Genomic DNA, 14,157 nt, shown 5'->3' on the forward strand with positions numbered 1-14,157 from the left:
GGGAGTCTCTGGCTCCCTGGGGATGGGGCGGCCAAATCCATCGTTGGTCCCTTCTGCGCTGCCCTAGAAAGCGGAGATGGGGCTGGCTGCCCTCCTCTTCCTCCTCCCGCTCTCCATCCCTGGGGGCCTGGGAGCAAATGCGGATGCTGTCCTGCTGCAGCTCCCACCCTGCCCCAGGCTTGCCGCAGCCAGGGCCTGGTCCCCAAATGCTGCGCCCCATGCTTCACCCCATGCTTTGGCCTCGCATGTTGCCCCTCGTCCTCCCTCCCCTGCGCCTTCCTCCTGCAAGAAGGAGATGGCGGCGGGCAGGTGGATGGGGGTGTGGTGCCGGAGAGGGCTGGATGGGGTCTGTTGGCTTCACATGGTGGCCTTCCTCCTCCTCTTTCTCCTGCTTGGTCTAGCCATGTCCTCTCCATCACCCACCCCTTCCCTCTGTCCACCTGGGAGCCCATCCCCAGGGCATCAGGGCGACGGCCTCTGTTCACTCTCAGGGTGTTTTCCACCCCAAAGGCTGCGTCACCCCGATGCGGCATGTCCTCGAGGCCGAGGTTAGTCAGCAGGGAGGGGAAGCCCTGCCCTGCCCGGGCTGACTCACCCCAAACCCGGGCACAGGGCAGGGTGCTTTGCCCCCCGCACCCTGGGTCGATGCTCTAGGGGAGCAGGGCATGGCTGTGCCTGGTGCCATGGCGGGGACAGGGCCTGAACACTAACGGCGGGAGCTGGCAGGGTGCTGAGCATGGCCCCGCTCGGCGCAGCAGTGCCGAGCGGGGCCGTGCTCAGCACCCTGCCAGCATAGGGCCCAGTAGCCATCGTGCCACCATGTTGTTGAGGCACCCCATGGCTGTGGGGCCCATGGGCCAAGATGAGACCCTGCATTCAGGACACCCCATGGTCGCGTGTGGCAGGGGGGTCCTGTGATCAGGATGAGCGGCCTTTGCTGTCCGCCGTCCCCACCCGGGGGAGGAAAAAAAACCGAAAGAAAAAGGTAAAAAAATTATATATAAATAAATAAAGCGCCCACAGGGGGCGCTTGGGCTGGGAAACTACAAACCCCGTCGTCCCCCGCGGCGGCACATGCGCAGCGCGGATGGGAGGGGCTGTGCCGCGCAGTGCGCGGGGTCGTGCGGTGATTGGCGGTGAGGGCTGTCCGTCAGGGCTGCGCCCCGCCCCGCCGCGGCGGTGCCTGCCCGGGCTCGGCGCGCGGCGCTCGGCGCTCGGCGCGCGCACCGGGACCCGTACCGGGACCGGGACCGGGACCGGGACCCGCACCGGCACCGCCCCCCGCCGGGACCGGCACCGGCACCGCCCGCCCCGGCACCGGCACCGCCCGCCCCGGTACCGACCCCGGGATCGCCGGCCCCGCCCGCCCCGCCCGGTACCGCGCCGCCACCGTCCCCACCATGATGAAGTTTCGGTTCCGGCGGCAGGGTGCCGACCCGCACCGCGACCGCCTCCGGCACGACCTCTTCGCCTTCAGTAAGGTGCGTCCGGGCCGGGGGGCGCGGCGACGGACCCGGGGTGGGGGGACACGGCCGCCGGGGGTGTCGGGCCGGGCCCCGGGAGCGGGGTGCGGGCAGCCCCCCGCTGGCGCCGCCTCCGGCACCCCCCGGGCGGGATGCCGCCCCCGGGGAGGGGAGCCGCGCACGGGGGGCACCTCCCCCCCGGGGACCGGGGCGCACCCCTGGGGCGGGGGGGCGGCGGCCGCGGTGGGGAGCCGCGCACCGGGACCCCCGGCTGCCCGGGGAGCGGGTCTGGGCCCGGGGAGGGGGCGCCCCCGGCGGGGCAGGGCCCCTGGGGTGCGGGCGGACCCCGGGTGCAGGTGAGGCGGGAGCCCGGGGGGGGGGGATGCACCCCCCGCGAGTGGGCGCCGGGACCCCCGGGTGCAGGATGAGCCCCGGGGGGGCCGGCTGGGGTGGGGGGCTGCCGTCCTCCCCGCGGCGCAGCGGGCAACCCCGCCTCGGGGCACCCCCTCCCACACCCGAGGGGCACCCTGGGGTGGGATGCGACCCCCGCCCCCCCCCGACGCGACATCCCCCTTCCCCTGCCCCACCGGGGCGGGGGCTCCCTCGGGCGCCCCGGTTCCCACGCTGCCCCTTGCCCCGTGGCTTCCCCCAGGCCTCCCTCACCAGCAACGGCGTTTCGGGGTGCCCTGCAGCCCCCCACCCTGTCCGGCCCCGGAGCATCCCCGGCTGCAACCCCCGTGCTTCACGGGGGGACTCAGCCCCTCACCTCAACCCCCCAGGGGGAATATGGAGGGTCTGGACCCCCTGTGTCAGCCAGAAGGGCCGTGGCGATGACCCCTGGCGCTGCGGGCTTGGGGTTCCCTTGCACCCCAATGATGTGTCTCAGGGGAACCAGGGGCATCAGAGGCGCAGAGCTTGCCCCCCCCTCCCAACCAGCACCGGGGAGGTTTCCCGCTTGGCCCCCTCATGCAGGGTGGGGAGCCCCCCAGGCTCGCCAGATGACCAGGGAGGGACCCTGCGAGCCCTTGGGTGCCAGACTCTTCCCTCGGCACATCGGCAGGACGGGCAGTGCCGGCGGGTGCCCGCCTGGGGCTCGGTGCGCCCTGTCCCGGGAGCCCTGCGGTGTTGGGACCATCCTCCTGCCCTGGCTCCGGGGGCGGGAGGACGCAGGCAGCGGCCCCTGGCCGAGCCCAGACCACATCTGTCTGTCCGTCTGTCCTTCAGCAGCATCCTGGCGCTGGTGTCGGGCGCTTGCCCAAACTCACAGTGGGGACTTTGGTGTGTGCCGGGGACCCCCGTATCGCCCCACAGCAGGGCTGGGCTGGGGGGTGTTGGGCTGTGCCGTGGGGATGGGGGGCAGAGCCAGCACCCACCGCCCCAGCACAGCCCTGTCCCCCCAGACTCACCGCTGCGGGTGAGGGTCTGGCCGGGGCATGAGGCTCAGCCCAGCTGGAGCCCCCCGATTTTGGGGAGGATGGTCCCACGGCCAGATCCTGCCCGAGCGGGCGTCCTGGGGGGCTGGGGAGCAGCCCCGCTCCGGCCGGCCCAGTGCTGGGGCCGCTGGCTGCCCACCTGCCTCCCATTAACGGTTGTTTTTCCTCCCGAGCTCCAGATCTGCCTGGGATTTGCTGTAATTTGGCCGGGAGCAGCACGCCTTGGCCGGGCCGGCACAGCCTGCCGGATGCGGCCCCGCTGCCGAGCGGGAGGAAGGGCTGTGCGCGGGACGCTGCGAGCCGGGTCCCCCCCCTCCGGGGCTGTGGGTGCAGGGGAGCTGGGAAGACGCTTTTGGGGGAGCGCCGAGGGGGTCTTTGCTGGCATCGTTGTACTGGTCCCCAGCCTAAAGCATCACCGGGGCGTCCCCACGCTGCTGCTGTCCCAGCTCCCGCTGCCATCCTCCAGTGCACTGTGCATCCCAGGGGGATTCGGGGTGACCCTACGTGGGGCTGCCACGGGGACCGGGCAAACACCCACTAACTTGTCCCATGGGCTGCGACAAACACCCACTAACTTGGCCCTCAGCCAGGCTGGGACCCCCTGGATGGGCTGGGGATGTTGGCACACTCCTGAAGGTGGCCCTTTGGAGGGGAACGGGAGCCAGGGGGGTGACGGTGGCTGTGCTGGCGGGTGTGAAAAGCCGCCCCAGACAAAGGGAGCGGGTCAGGATCCGGCCAGCCTGGCTCCGGCGGCCTCCGTATCATCTGATCGTGCTGTTGCTGCTCAGCTGAGCTGCCCCTGGGGCTGTTCCCCCAGGAGCCCTGCGGTCCCCTCGCCGTGGGCCAGGGCGGTGGATGCCCCCTGTGTCCCACCGCTGCCAGGCGGACAGCCCCTCCCCAGCCGGCGAGCCCAGGCACGCCGTCACCGGCCGGGACTTCCTTGGGAAGGTGCCCACGGGCGGCACGCGGCTCCGTCGGGGCCGTCCCCAGCGCTGGTGGGTCCCGCTCGCCTGGTTTTGCCACCTGGCACTGTGGACCCCTGGGGATGTTGCGGTGGGGGTCCCGCCTGCCTGCGGGGCTGAGCTGGACCCTGCTCACCCCTCCTGGGACATCCGCACCTCGGGCAGCGGGTTTAGGGTGGGGGGTCCCTTCCCCAAAGCGCCGGCGGGTGGTGGGGCAGCTTGTGCGACCTCAGATCTCCCCCAGCCCTTGGTGTGGCTGTTGGGTTTGGTCTGTTTTGGGGTGTCAGGTGAAAACTGGGTGAGGAGTGATGTCCCCTCCTCCCCAAGGACCCCCTTGGTGGCGGTGGGGGACAAGGCAGCATCCTCATCGTCCTCCATCGCAGGGCTGAAGCTGAGGCTGGTGCGGGATGGGAGCCGTGGGGGCAAGAGGGGGCCGTGGGGGGTTTGGGAGAGGTCAGAGGTGGGGGGTCCTGGCTCTGACCTGCCTGTCCCCACGGCAGACGGTGGAGCACGGCTTCCCCAGCCAGCCCAGCGCCCTGGCCTACGACCCCGCTCTGCACGTGATGGCCATCGGCACCAAAGCGGGAGCCGTCAAGCTGTATCCTTTTCCCACCCCATTGGCAGGAGGTAAGGACCCCTTCACTCCCCCCTGGCTGCCCCCATCCCAGGGGATGCTGGGAGACATGGCCGTGCCGCTGCTGGCGCATCCGGCAGCGCCCGTCCCCCTGCTCTGCTGGCGTCTGTCCGTCTGTCCCTCCGTCCAGCTGGGCTGCAGCTGGGCTGGATGGGGAGCTGGTGGCGGGAGGGAACCCCTGCCTTGCCCAAAAAGCCAGGGGAGCAAAGGGGCTCGGCCGTCCCGGGTGGCATCCCAGGCGGGGGTGCTTCCCAGTGTCACCCCCCTTATCCCAGGGGGCTCCTGTCCATCTTGGCCTCGTCTGCGCAGCCTTCGGGGGGGGGCAGCGGGGCCTCTGGCTGGCCCGGCGCCGGGGTGGGGGGCTGTGGCAGGCGCTGAGCCCGGTCCCGGGTGGGGGGCCGGGGTGGGGGACGACAACGCAGGGCCCCGGCCGGGCTTTGTTGCCGGCAGCGTGCAGGGAGACTTCAGAGGGCTGCTGGCGGGCGGCCAGGGCTGGATGCGGCCCGCGGTCGGGGGGCCCCGCGCCGCAGGAATGCGGGGTGGGCGTGCGGGGGGGACGCAGGGGCGGCTGCGCCCGGGTTGGGGTCGGGATGGGGGGACTGCCGCGCTCCCCCTCCCCCAGGCCGGCGGCTCGCTGCCTCCCGAGCACAAAGATGGCGTTTTTTTTTCTGCCGGGGCTGCCTGAGTGCCAGCCCGGCCGCGACGTCGCTGGCTGCTCCGCTCAGCCGCCTCGCCACAGGGTGCTGGCTCCGGCCACCCCTGGGTTAAACGCCCCCGGGGGCTGCGGAGCCTCCGTTGAGGGGGGCTGCAGTGCCCTGCACATCCTCTGCGGGGATGTTTTTGGGGTGGTACCTGGCTCGGGGCTAGCAGCGGGGCGGCACGGTCCTGCCCATGGCACTGCACCCAGTGCCAGCGCTGCAGCCAGTGCCCACCCGGCCCCGCTCCGGCTGCCACCGAGAAGATGCTTCTGGAGGTTCATGGTGCTGGGGAAGCTGGGGCCGGGTGAGGCGGCAGCCGGAGCTGGCCTGACTGGTGCTACTGGTTAGTGGGGGCACCCATGGGTGCTCCCCGGCCGGGCTGGGTGGATCTGGCTGCAAACAGCCCGGCATCGAGGGGATGCCACTGCCTGGGGGATCCCCTGGCGCAGCTTGGGGTCCCTGGGCTCAGACCCCCATCGTGGTGAGACTGTGCCACTGGCGTTCCCTGGCGGCTTGCCCCAAGGGCTGCCTGTCTTTCGGCCTGTGGCACTGTTTCAGGTGGGGAAAGGCCCCAGGACAAGTGAGGACGGGTGGCGTCCCCGTCCCTGCAACGCCCAGAGCCCCCTTGCGTGCTCTCCCCGCTCCCCCTCGCACACCCCGTTCTCTGTCCTCCCCAAAGCCTTGGTGGCTCTGGCCTGGCTCTGCCGGCTTGGCTGTGCCCAGCATTGCCAGACAGCTCCCGCCTGTTGGTCCAGGCAGAGCCGCTGGGCCAGTTCCCCACACTGAGGGCACCGGGGGGATGGCTGGGGGCAAGGACCATGTTTTTTCAGTGGAAACCCCTGGCACGCAGCATGCCGAGCCATAGCTGCGCTGTGCACTGGTGACACCGGGCTGGGGGAAGCTGCTCACTGGGTCTGGGGGGTGTCGGGGAGACAGCGGGTTGGGGTGCACCATGCGATGCTGGAGCTGCCACGCGGGTCCTGCCCCGGTTCCTGCTGAGCGGTGTTGCTGGCAGAGGAGCCGGGACCAGTCGGGTGAGTGAGGCCGTGCCGGCGCATGCCGAACCCCACCCTGCTGCCGGGCTGGCCGGGGCTGCCGGCGCCTCTGCACGGCCACGGCCCTGCAGCAGAGGAAGAAGGGGGTGGCAGAGGGCAGGAGCTGGCCCAACCATTGCACACCCGCCCCGGCCACGTGCCGGCCACATCCTGACCTGGGGCATCCCGGCTGGAGGTGCTTGGTGGATCCCAGCTGGCGCTGGGGATGGTGGTACCGAGGCCGGCTCCGGCATGGGGTGCTGCCAGGGATGCTCAGCCCTGGCTCACCGCGGGGGCACAGGGCTAAACCAGCTTCTGCTTGCAGAACTGTGACCTGGGGGAAATATGGGGGGTCCAGGGGTTTGCTGGGGCGGGGGGTGCTCTACCCTTGTTGCTTCTTAACAGCCCTCCCAGATATGGTGCACCAGGCGTGGAGCTGACGGGCTTGCACAAGGAGACGGCCACTGTCACCCAGCTGCACTTTCTCCCTGGCCAGGTAGGTGGCTGTCCCTGGGGGGGCCTGGTGGCAGCCCCCCTGGCCCCCCACCCACCCCGCTGCTGTCCCCCCTCTCAGGGCTGGCTCCTCTCCCTGCTGGATGACAACACGCTGCACCTCTGGGAGGTCTGCCAGAAGGAGGGCTGCTCCCACCTGGAGGAGACCCGCAGCTTCGGCCTCCCGGGACGCCCAGGGTCTGACAGTGCTAAGTACTTGCCTGGGGGGGTCCCCAGCCGCCCCCTCGTGGGGCTGCAGCCAGGACTGATACGGCTGCCGGCTGGGAATGGTGCGTGGGAGCAGCCGTCCTCTTTCAGGAGAGATGGTAGCCAAGGTCCCCTCGGTAGCGGTTGTTTCCTTGCCTGGATGCTTGTCCGATCCCAACTGGGATGCTGCAGGGGGGAAACACAACCCTGGGCTTTTTATAGGTGCTGGCAGGGCCTGGGGGTGATTAGTGGCTCTAATTGCTGTTAGCCCTAAGTCTGTCCCTGTCCTCCTGCACCAATGGGGATGGGGATGCAGCGTCGGGGCAGGGGAGGTTTGGGGTTTCTCCGCCACTCCCCCAGACCCAGCACGGGGCTGATGCAGCCTCCTGCACCCCCCTCCAGCTGCTCTCCTGGCATCACGCGGGTGACAGTGGTCCTGCCGATGTCCACCTGCGCGGTGGCCTGCCTGGGCACCGAGGGCGGCGCGGTGTACTTCCTTGCCCTGCCTGCCCTGGTCCTGCTGGAGGACAAAACCCTCTTCCCAGATGAGATCCTGCAGAGGTGAGCCCTGCCGTCCCTGTGCCCCCTCCCCGCCGCCCCCAGCCCCCCCTGACCCCCTGTCCCCATCCCCCCACGCAGTGTCCCTGATGACTACCGCTGCGGGAAGGCACTGGGGCCGGTGGAGTCCATCCAGGAGCACCCACGCAACAGCAGCCAGCTCCTCATTGGGTACAGCCGGGGGCTGGTGGTCCTCTGGGAGCAGACCACGCGCACCGTCCAGCACCTCTTCCTGGGGAACCAGGTACCAGGGCTGGCGGGGGGCTCGCGGGACCGTGGCCTCATGCGTGTCCCCCCACCGTGTCCCATGCGTTGAGCCCTCCGTGTGCCCCCGCAGCAGCTGGAGAGCCTGGCCTGGGAGCAGAGCGGGAAGAGCATCATCAGCTCCCACAGCGATGGTGGGTACATGGTGTGGGCAGTGAGCGGCGCCAGCCAGAGGACCCAGCAGCCTGTCATGTCCACCATCCCCTACGGTACGGGGCGGGGGTCGTGGCGCTGGGGGCTGATCACCCCATCCTGGTGCTGGTGCTGCAACCGCAGGGTTGATATTTTTGTTTCAGGTCCATTCCCTTGCAAAGCCATCAGCAAAATCCTCTGGCGGACCTGCGAGTCGGGGTACGTCCCTGCAGCACGGGAGGGCTGCTCTGGCGTGCACTGCCCCCTTCAGCAGCCGTGATGGGCTGGTGATGAGCACGGGGGGGACCTGGGCTGCGGGGAACATGCCCTGCGAGGTCCAGGGTCTGATGGAGGCCATTTCATCCCCCCAGGAACCCCTTCATCATCTTCAACGGGGGAATGCCGCGGGCCAGCTACGGCGACCGGCACTGCGTCAGCGTGCTGCAGGGCCAGACCCATGCCACGCTTGACTTCACCTCCCGCGTCATCGACTTCTTCACCGTGCAGAGCACTGAGGTGGCTGAGGGAGGTACGTCCCACTGGGGCCACCCCGGGGAGGGAGGGGGTGGCAGAGGGGGGGTCTCTGCTAGCAGCAGCTATGTCCCCCCCTCCCCAGGCTTTGAGAACCCCCGTGCCCTGGTGGTGCTGGTGGAGGAAGAGCTGGTGGCCATCGACCTCCAGACGCCAGGCTGGCCCACCATCCCTGCCCCGTACCTGGCGCCGCTCCACTCCTCCGCCATCACCTGCTCCTGCCACGTCTCCAACGTGCCCCTCAAGCTCTGGGAGAGGATCATCAGCGCTGGCGAGCAGCAAAGCCCCCGGCTCTCCTCTGCAGTGAGTGATGGGGGTGGCGGGGAGGAGGGGGTGGTCCCTGAGCCCCCCAGGATGGGCTGGTGGATGGGTGACGCTTGCTCCCGCTCCCTTTGGGTGGGCCCCCTCCATCCCTCCATTCCTTCCTCCAGGCTTGGCCCATCGATGGGGGGAAGAACCTGGCCCAGGAGCCCACGCAGAGGGGGCTTCTCCTCACCGGGTGAGTGGCCTGGTAATGGGGAGGGGGGCCTGGGAAACCCGAAACGTGCTGGGATGGGGACACACAGCCTCAGCCCCTTCCTGTGGTGGGGGAGTGGGATGGAGTGGTGGTGCAGGTCCAGCCACTCTTGTTGGGTGGGCTGCCCCCCTCTTGTTCAGCTTGATGGCTGGGCAGGATTGTGTCGCTCGTTGTCCCCTCTTGTCCCACCCCCTTCTGGCACGGTGGCTGCCAGCACACAGGCGGCTCTTGTTAGCCAGGCAGATGTCAGGGCCCTGCGCTAACAGGGCCTCCCCGCCCCAGGCACGAGGACGGCACGGTGCGGTTCTGGGACGCCTCCGGGGTCTCCCTGAAGCCCCTCTACAAGCTGGGCACCGCCAGCATCTTCCAGACAGACTGCGAGCACAATGACAGCCTCAACCAGGCGGGTGAGGAGGAGTGGCCGCCTTTCCGCAAGGTGAGCTTCCCAGGGCCGGGGGGATGTTGCTGTGGACCCCAGCACCCCCCTGCCTCCACCGGCACTGGGGGAGGGACAAGCCCGGAGCTGGGCCTGGAAGATGCACCCACTGGAGCCATCCCGGCTGCGCCCTGGGGACGTGTCCCCCGGCTCAGGGCACAGCTGCCGTGTGACGCCCTGTGGGGACACAAGGGACACTTGTTCCGCGTGCCCCGTCTCGTGGGTCTGCCCCAGCGCGGGGGGAGAGCTGGGGGACGCGTGGGGACAGACCTTTCCTGGGCGTGATGCCCGGAGCAGCCCGTGCGCTGCAGCTGGTACCTGCCAGCTGGTGGGGGGACGTGGGGCTGCACCGGGGGGCTGCCCTGCAGCTGCATGAAGGTGCCCAGCCTCCCCTCCCTCCCGCAGGTGGGCTGCTTTGATCCCTACAGCGACGACCCGCGCCTGGGCGTGCAGAAGATTGCTCTCTGCAAGTACACGGCCAAGATGGTGGTAGCCGGCACGGCAGGGCAGGTGGGTTGGTGGGTGGCAGAGCTGGGGCTGCCAGGCACCTCTCGGCTCCCTCCTCGGGGAGACACAGCACATGGGGGCTTCAGACCCTGCAGACCCCCGTGCCCATCCATGAAGGGCTCCTACTCGCAGGGTTTAGCCTGGCTTGCAGCAGTGCGGCTTTCTTGAGGGGGGAGGGTTGGGGTCCAGCATGCGTCCCCCACCGTCCATGCTTGTCCCCTGCAGGTACTGGTGATGGAGCTGAGTGATGAGAAGTCGGAGCACGTGGTCAGCGTGGCCACGGTGGACCTGCTGCAGGACCGTGAGGGCTTCACCTGGAAAGGCCATGACCGGCTGGCCCCCAGGAACGGGCCCCTGCCCTTCGCCCCTGGCTTCCAGCCCAGCGTGCTGGTGCAGTGCGTGCCCCCCGCCGCCGTCACCGCCATCACTCTCCACTCCGAGTGGAACCTCGTGGCCTTTGGCACCAGCCATGGCTTCGGACTCTTCGACTATTACCGGCGCAATCCCGTGCTGGCCAGGTATGGGGAGGATCTTGGTGCGGGGAACCCCCACTGGAGCAACGTGGCGGGGGTCCAGGCACTGAGGGATATCGGTGCCCGCAGGTGTACGCTGCACCCGAACGACTCGCTGGCCATGGAAGGGCCCCTGTCCCGCGTCAAGTCCCTCAAGAAGTCCCTGCGGCAGTCCTTCCGCCGCATCCGCAAGAGCCGGGTGTCCGGCAAGAAGAGGCTCAATGCCAGCAGCCCCTCCAGCAAGGTGGGCAGGGAGCGGGGCCACCACAGCCGCTCCTCATCCCCACCAGGCAGGGGCTGACTCCCATGTCCCCCTCCCCAGGTGCAGGAGGCCAATGCACAGCTGGCCGAGCAGGCGGGACCCCCCGAGGTGGAGATGACGCCCGTGCAGCGGCGGATCGAGCCCCGCTCGGCCGACGACTCGCTCTCGGGGGTGGTACGGTGCCTCTACTTCGCCGACACCTTCCTCCGAGACGGTGAGACCCCCCTGCCCAGGAAAAGCCCCCGAGCTGGGTCTGGCTGGTGCCGCACCCTGTGGAGGGGGCTCTGACCCTGCTCCCGTCCCTGCAGCTGCCCACCACGGCCCCACGATGTGGGCAGGGACCAACTCTGGCTCGGTGTTTGCCTACGCCCTGGAGGTGCCGTCGCAAGAGAAGTTTTCAGAGCGGGCGGTGGAGGCGGTGCTGGGGAAGGAGATCCAGCTGATGCACCGGGCACCGGTGGTGGCCATCGCGGTGCTGGACGGGCGGGGAAACCCCCTGCCCGAGCCCTACGAGGTCTCGCGGGACCTGGCCAAGGCCCCCGACATGCAGGGCAGCCACTCCATGCTCATCTCCTCCGAGGAACAGTTCAAGGTGAGTGTGGCAGGGGCTCGGTGTCGCCCTGCGGCAGGGATGGGACCTGCCACCCATAACACGTCCTATGTCCTCTCTGGGTATCCCCATGACCCCAGGGACAGGGCTGGAGGTGACCAGCCAGGTCCTGGGGCACTCCTATGCCTGTCCCTGGAGTGGTGGCTCCGAGGGGAAGGTGCTGCCCTTTGCCAAGGGCTTCCACAGTGGGAGGCTGCTCGGATGCCACCCGAAACCCCGCAGGTTCCTGTTCCCCCGTGGCACCTGGCTTCTCTCGCCCCTGCCAGGTCTTCACGCTGCCCAAAGTCAGCGCCAAGACCAAGTTCAAGCTGACAGCACATGAGGGCTGCCGGGTGCGGAAGGTGGCCCTGGTGAGCCTGGCCAGCACCAGCTCTGAGGAGCGGCTGGAGAACTGCCTGGCCTGTCTCACCAACCTGGGTGACATCCACATCTTCACCGTGCCCGGCCTGCGGCCCCAGGTCCACTATGGCTGCATCCGCAAGGAGGACATCAGCGGCATCGCCTCCTGCGTCTTCACCAAGCATGGCCAGGGTGAGGGCACCAGAGCTGGGCTGGGGGTGATGTCCCTTCTAGATAGGACATCCTCTCTGGCTGCAGCCCCACGGGGGATCCCTGAGGCTTTTTGTTGTCCCCCCCATTGCAGGTTTCTACCTAATTTCACCGTCCGAGTTCGAGCGCTTCTCGCTGAGTGCCAGGAATGTGACAGAGCCGCTGTGCTGGCTGGAGGTCACCCGGCTCCAGGACACCTCCTGCCTCAGGTGGGACGTGCCCCAGGAGGGCAGGGGCTTTGCTACAGGAGCACCCGCGTACACCCGCCCCGTGGCACCAGCTCCGGCAGTAACTTGTCCCCACATTTCCTTCCAGCAACAGCTCAATGGCGACGCCGAAGCTGCCACAGGCGAACGGCACCCACGTCCCACGCAGCCCCGAGGGCCGATGCTCCCTCACCGACAGTGACCGTGAGTGATGACCCTGTCCCTGCCACGCACACCACGTCCCCGTGGGTCCTGCTCTGGGGCCAGCCCCACGCCGTGGCTGTCCCCCAGCCCTCCTGTCCCTGTGGCTCCCCAGGGTCCCCGGAGGAGCACCCGGCCGCCTTCTCGCCTGGCCCCATCGACTCCCCCAACAGCAGCATGGAGAACCCACTGGACACCACCGGGGACATCACTGTGGAGGAAGTGAAGGATTTCCTGGCGTGAGTGGGGGGGGGACGGTGTAACCAGTGCCCACGGCCGCTGCCGCCAGCGCCGAGGGGCCGTGGCGGTGCCCCCAGCTGCCTCTCATCCTGCTCTGCTCCAGGTCCTCGGAGGAAGCAGAGAGGAACCTGAGGAATGCCAGCGAGGATGAGGCCCGGCCCGCGGGGATCCTTATCAAGTGAGGTGTGTGAGGGGACCAGGGTGGGTACGGGGGCAGGTGGCCCTGCACTACGGTGGGGATGCGGCTCTGGCTGCAAACCCTGGGGTGCCATGGGGTTCGGAGCCAGGACCCCAATGCAGTGCCACGGCATCGCTGTCCATCACGGGAAGGATGGGGCTGTGGTCCCTGGGGCTTGTAGAGGAGGGGGGGAGCAGGGAAGCAGCGTGTCCTGGGGACCCCCCACATCCCCTTCTCAGGGGCTACGTCACCTGCAGGCATCGCCGGCCTCCCTGGCCCATCTCAGTGCTCGGATTCCCGGGATGCGTGACTCAACTGGACCCTCCCCGTGCCCCCTCCCCATGTAACGTAGACTCGCCTCTTCTCTAACATCCGCGCCGGCCGCCAGCGCGCCCCGGCTCTGGCACGCTCCCCCACACCTCCCTGCCTGGCCGCCGGCCCCGGACCCCCTGCTGACCCCGAGCCGGGGGCCGTGGTGCACAAACTCTTCCCGGGGAAGATAATTTTCTTTTTTATACACGGTCGAGTGTCACTGTCCCCTGCTCCAGAGCCCCCTTCCTGGGGGATGCTGCTGCTTCCCCGGCTCCACGGGGAGGGCTGGGGCTCGTGGACCCCCCTTGTCCCCCGGTTTTGGTCCCTCGGGGAGGTGGGGGGCTGGGAGCCCCCGGGCACGGCCCCCCCCCCCTGTACCCTGGTCTGTGTTTACATGCCCAGCTCCCTGCAGTTTACAGCCCCATCCCCTGCCTGCTGGGAGGCTCCGGCTGCCGCACAGGGACTGTTCCCTTCCCGGGGAGCCCAGCATGGACCCCCTGGCTCCCAGGTGGGCACCGGAGGGCTTGAGCAGCCCCGGGAGGGGGACATGGGGGGGGTCACAGGTGGCCTTTTTCTCTTAGTGGCTTCTCCAAGGGCTATTCTCCAGGTTGGGCTCTGTGCCTGCTGCTCCTTTCTGACACTAATTCCTGCCACGGGTGGGTTTGGGATGGGATCGCACCAGGGAGGACGGACACACCAGCTCCTGGCGCTGGGGGTGGGGGGACACGGACGAGGCATGGGGCTGCCCGCCCTGGGGGTCTCACTGTGCCAAATCCCCCCTGGGCTTCCCAGCCCAGCCTTGTCCTCGCAGGGGGCTGCGGTGACACTGGCTCCGTCCCCCTGTGGCTGTCCCTACGTGGCTCCGGGGCTCAGCCTGGTACCTGACTCCTTTTGGGGATCCAGGGCTGTTTCAGACCCCCCTGGGCTCTCTTGCGGTACGTGTGTGGCTGGGGGGGGCCAGGCGAGGCAGCGCTGCCCTGGGCTCCGTCGCTGCCTGCTGGGGCTGTAGTGTCCCTGGTAGAACCCCCCCACCTCATCCTTTTTTTTTGGTAAGATGAATTTAGCATTGTTTAGTTATTAAAAATACTGGTTTTTAATATTGAAAATAAAGCATTTAATATCAACTGCTTGGGCTGCAGGTGTTCGGGGAGCCTTGGCACTGGGCTTGGGGCTGTGGGGCCCTGGCCTCCACCACCCCTCCAGGAGAGCCAGGTGGGTG

At 68.8% G+C, this 14,157-nt stretch overlaps 1 protein-coding gene across 4 annotated transcripts; it reads left to right on the forward strand.

The window, feature by feature from the left end:
* Positions 1-1,173: 1,173 nt before the first annotated feature.
* LLGL1 (LLGL scribble cell polarity complex component 1) lies at positions 1,174-13,985 on the forward strand. 4 transcript variants are annotated; one of them, XM_087732274.1, is made up of 23 exons: positions 1,174-1,481; positions 4,359-4,456; positions 6,639-6,720; positions 6,799-6,929; positions 7,326-7,484; positions 7,563-7,725; positions 7,819-7,954; positions 8,042-8,096; positions 8,249-8,406; positions 8,494-8,711; positions 8,840-8,907; positions 9,208-9,361; positions 9,767-9,871; positions 10,094-10,386; positions 10,471-10,624; positions 10,703-10,856; positions 10,951-11,234; positions 11,519-11,783; positions 11,896-12,010; positions 12,117-12,211; positions 12,324-12,447; positions 12,552-12,631; positions 12,866-13,985. In XM_087732274.1, the coding sequence occupies exons 1-22, from the start codon at positions 1,401-1,403 to the stop codon at positions 12,628-12,630; spliced, it is 3,171 nt and encodes a 1,056-aa protein (XP_087588400.1). In that variant the 5' UTR covers positions 1,174-1,400; the 3' UTR covers position 12,631; positions 12,866-13,985. The 4 variants fall into 4 exon arrangements, with proteins under 4 accessions (XP_087588400.1, XP_087588399.1, XP_087588401.1 ...); XM_087732273.1 differs by having other exon boundaries at positions 12,884-13,985; XM_087732275.1 differs by having other exon boundaries at positions 13,731-13,985.
* The last annotated feature ends 172 nt before the right edge of the window (positions 13,986-14,157 follow it).

The sequence above is a fragment of the Nipponia nippon genome, unplaced genomic scaffold, assembly GCF_047370975.1.
Source record: "Nipponia nippon isolate SJK-2023a ecotype South Korea unplaced genomic scaffold, ASM4737097v1 scaffold_5, whole genome shotgun sequence".
Classification (NCBI taxonomy): Eukaryota; Metazoa; Chordata; class Aves; order Pelecaniformes; family Threskiornithidae; genus Nipponia; species Nipponia nippon.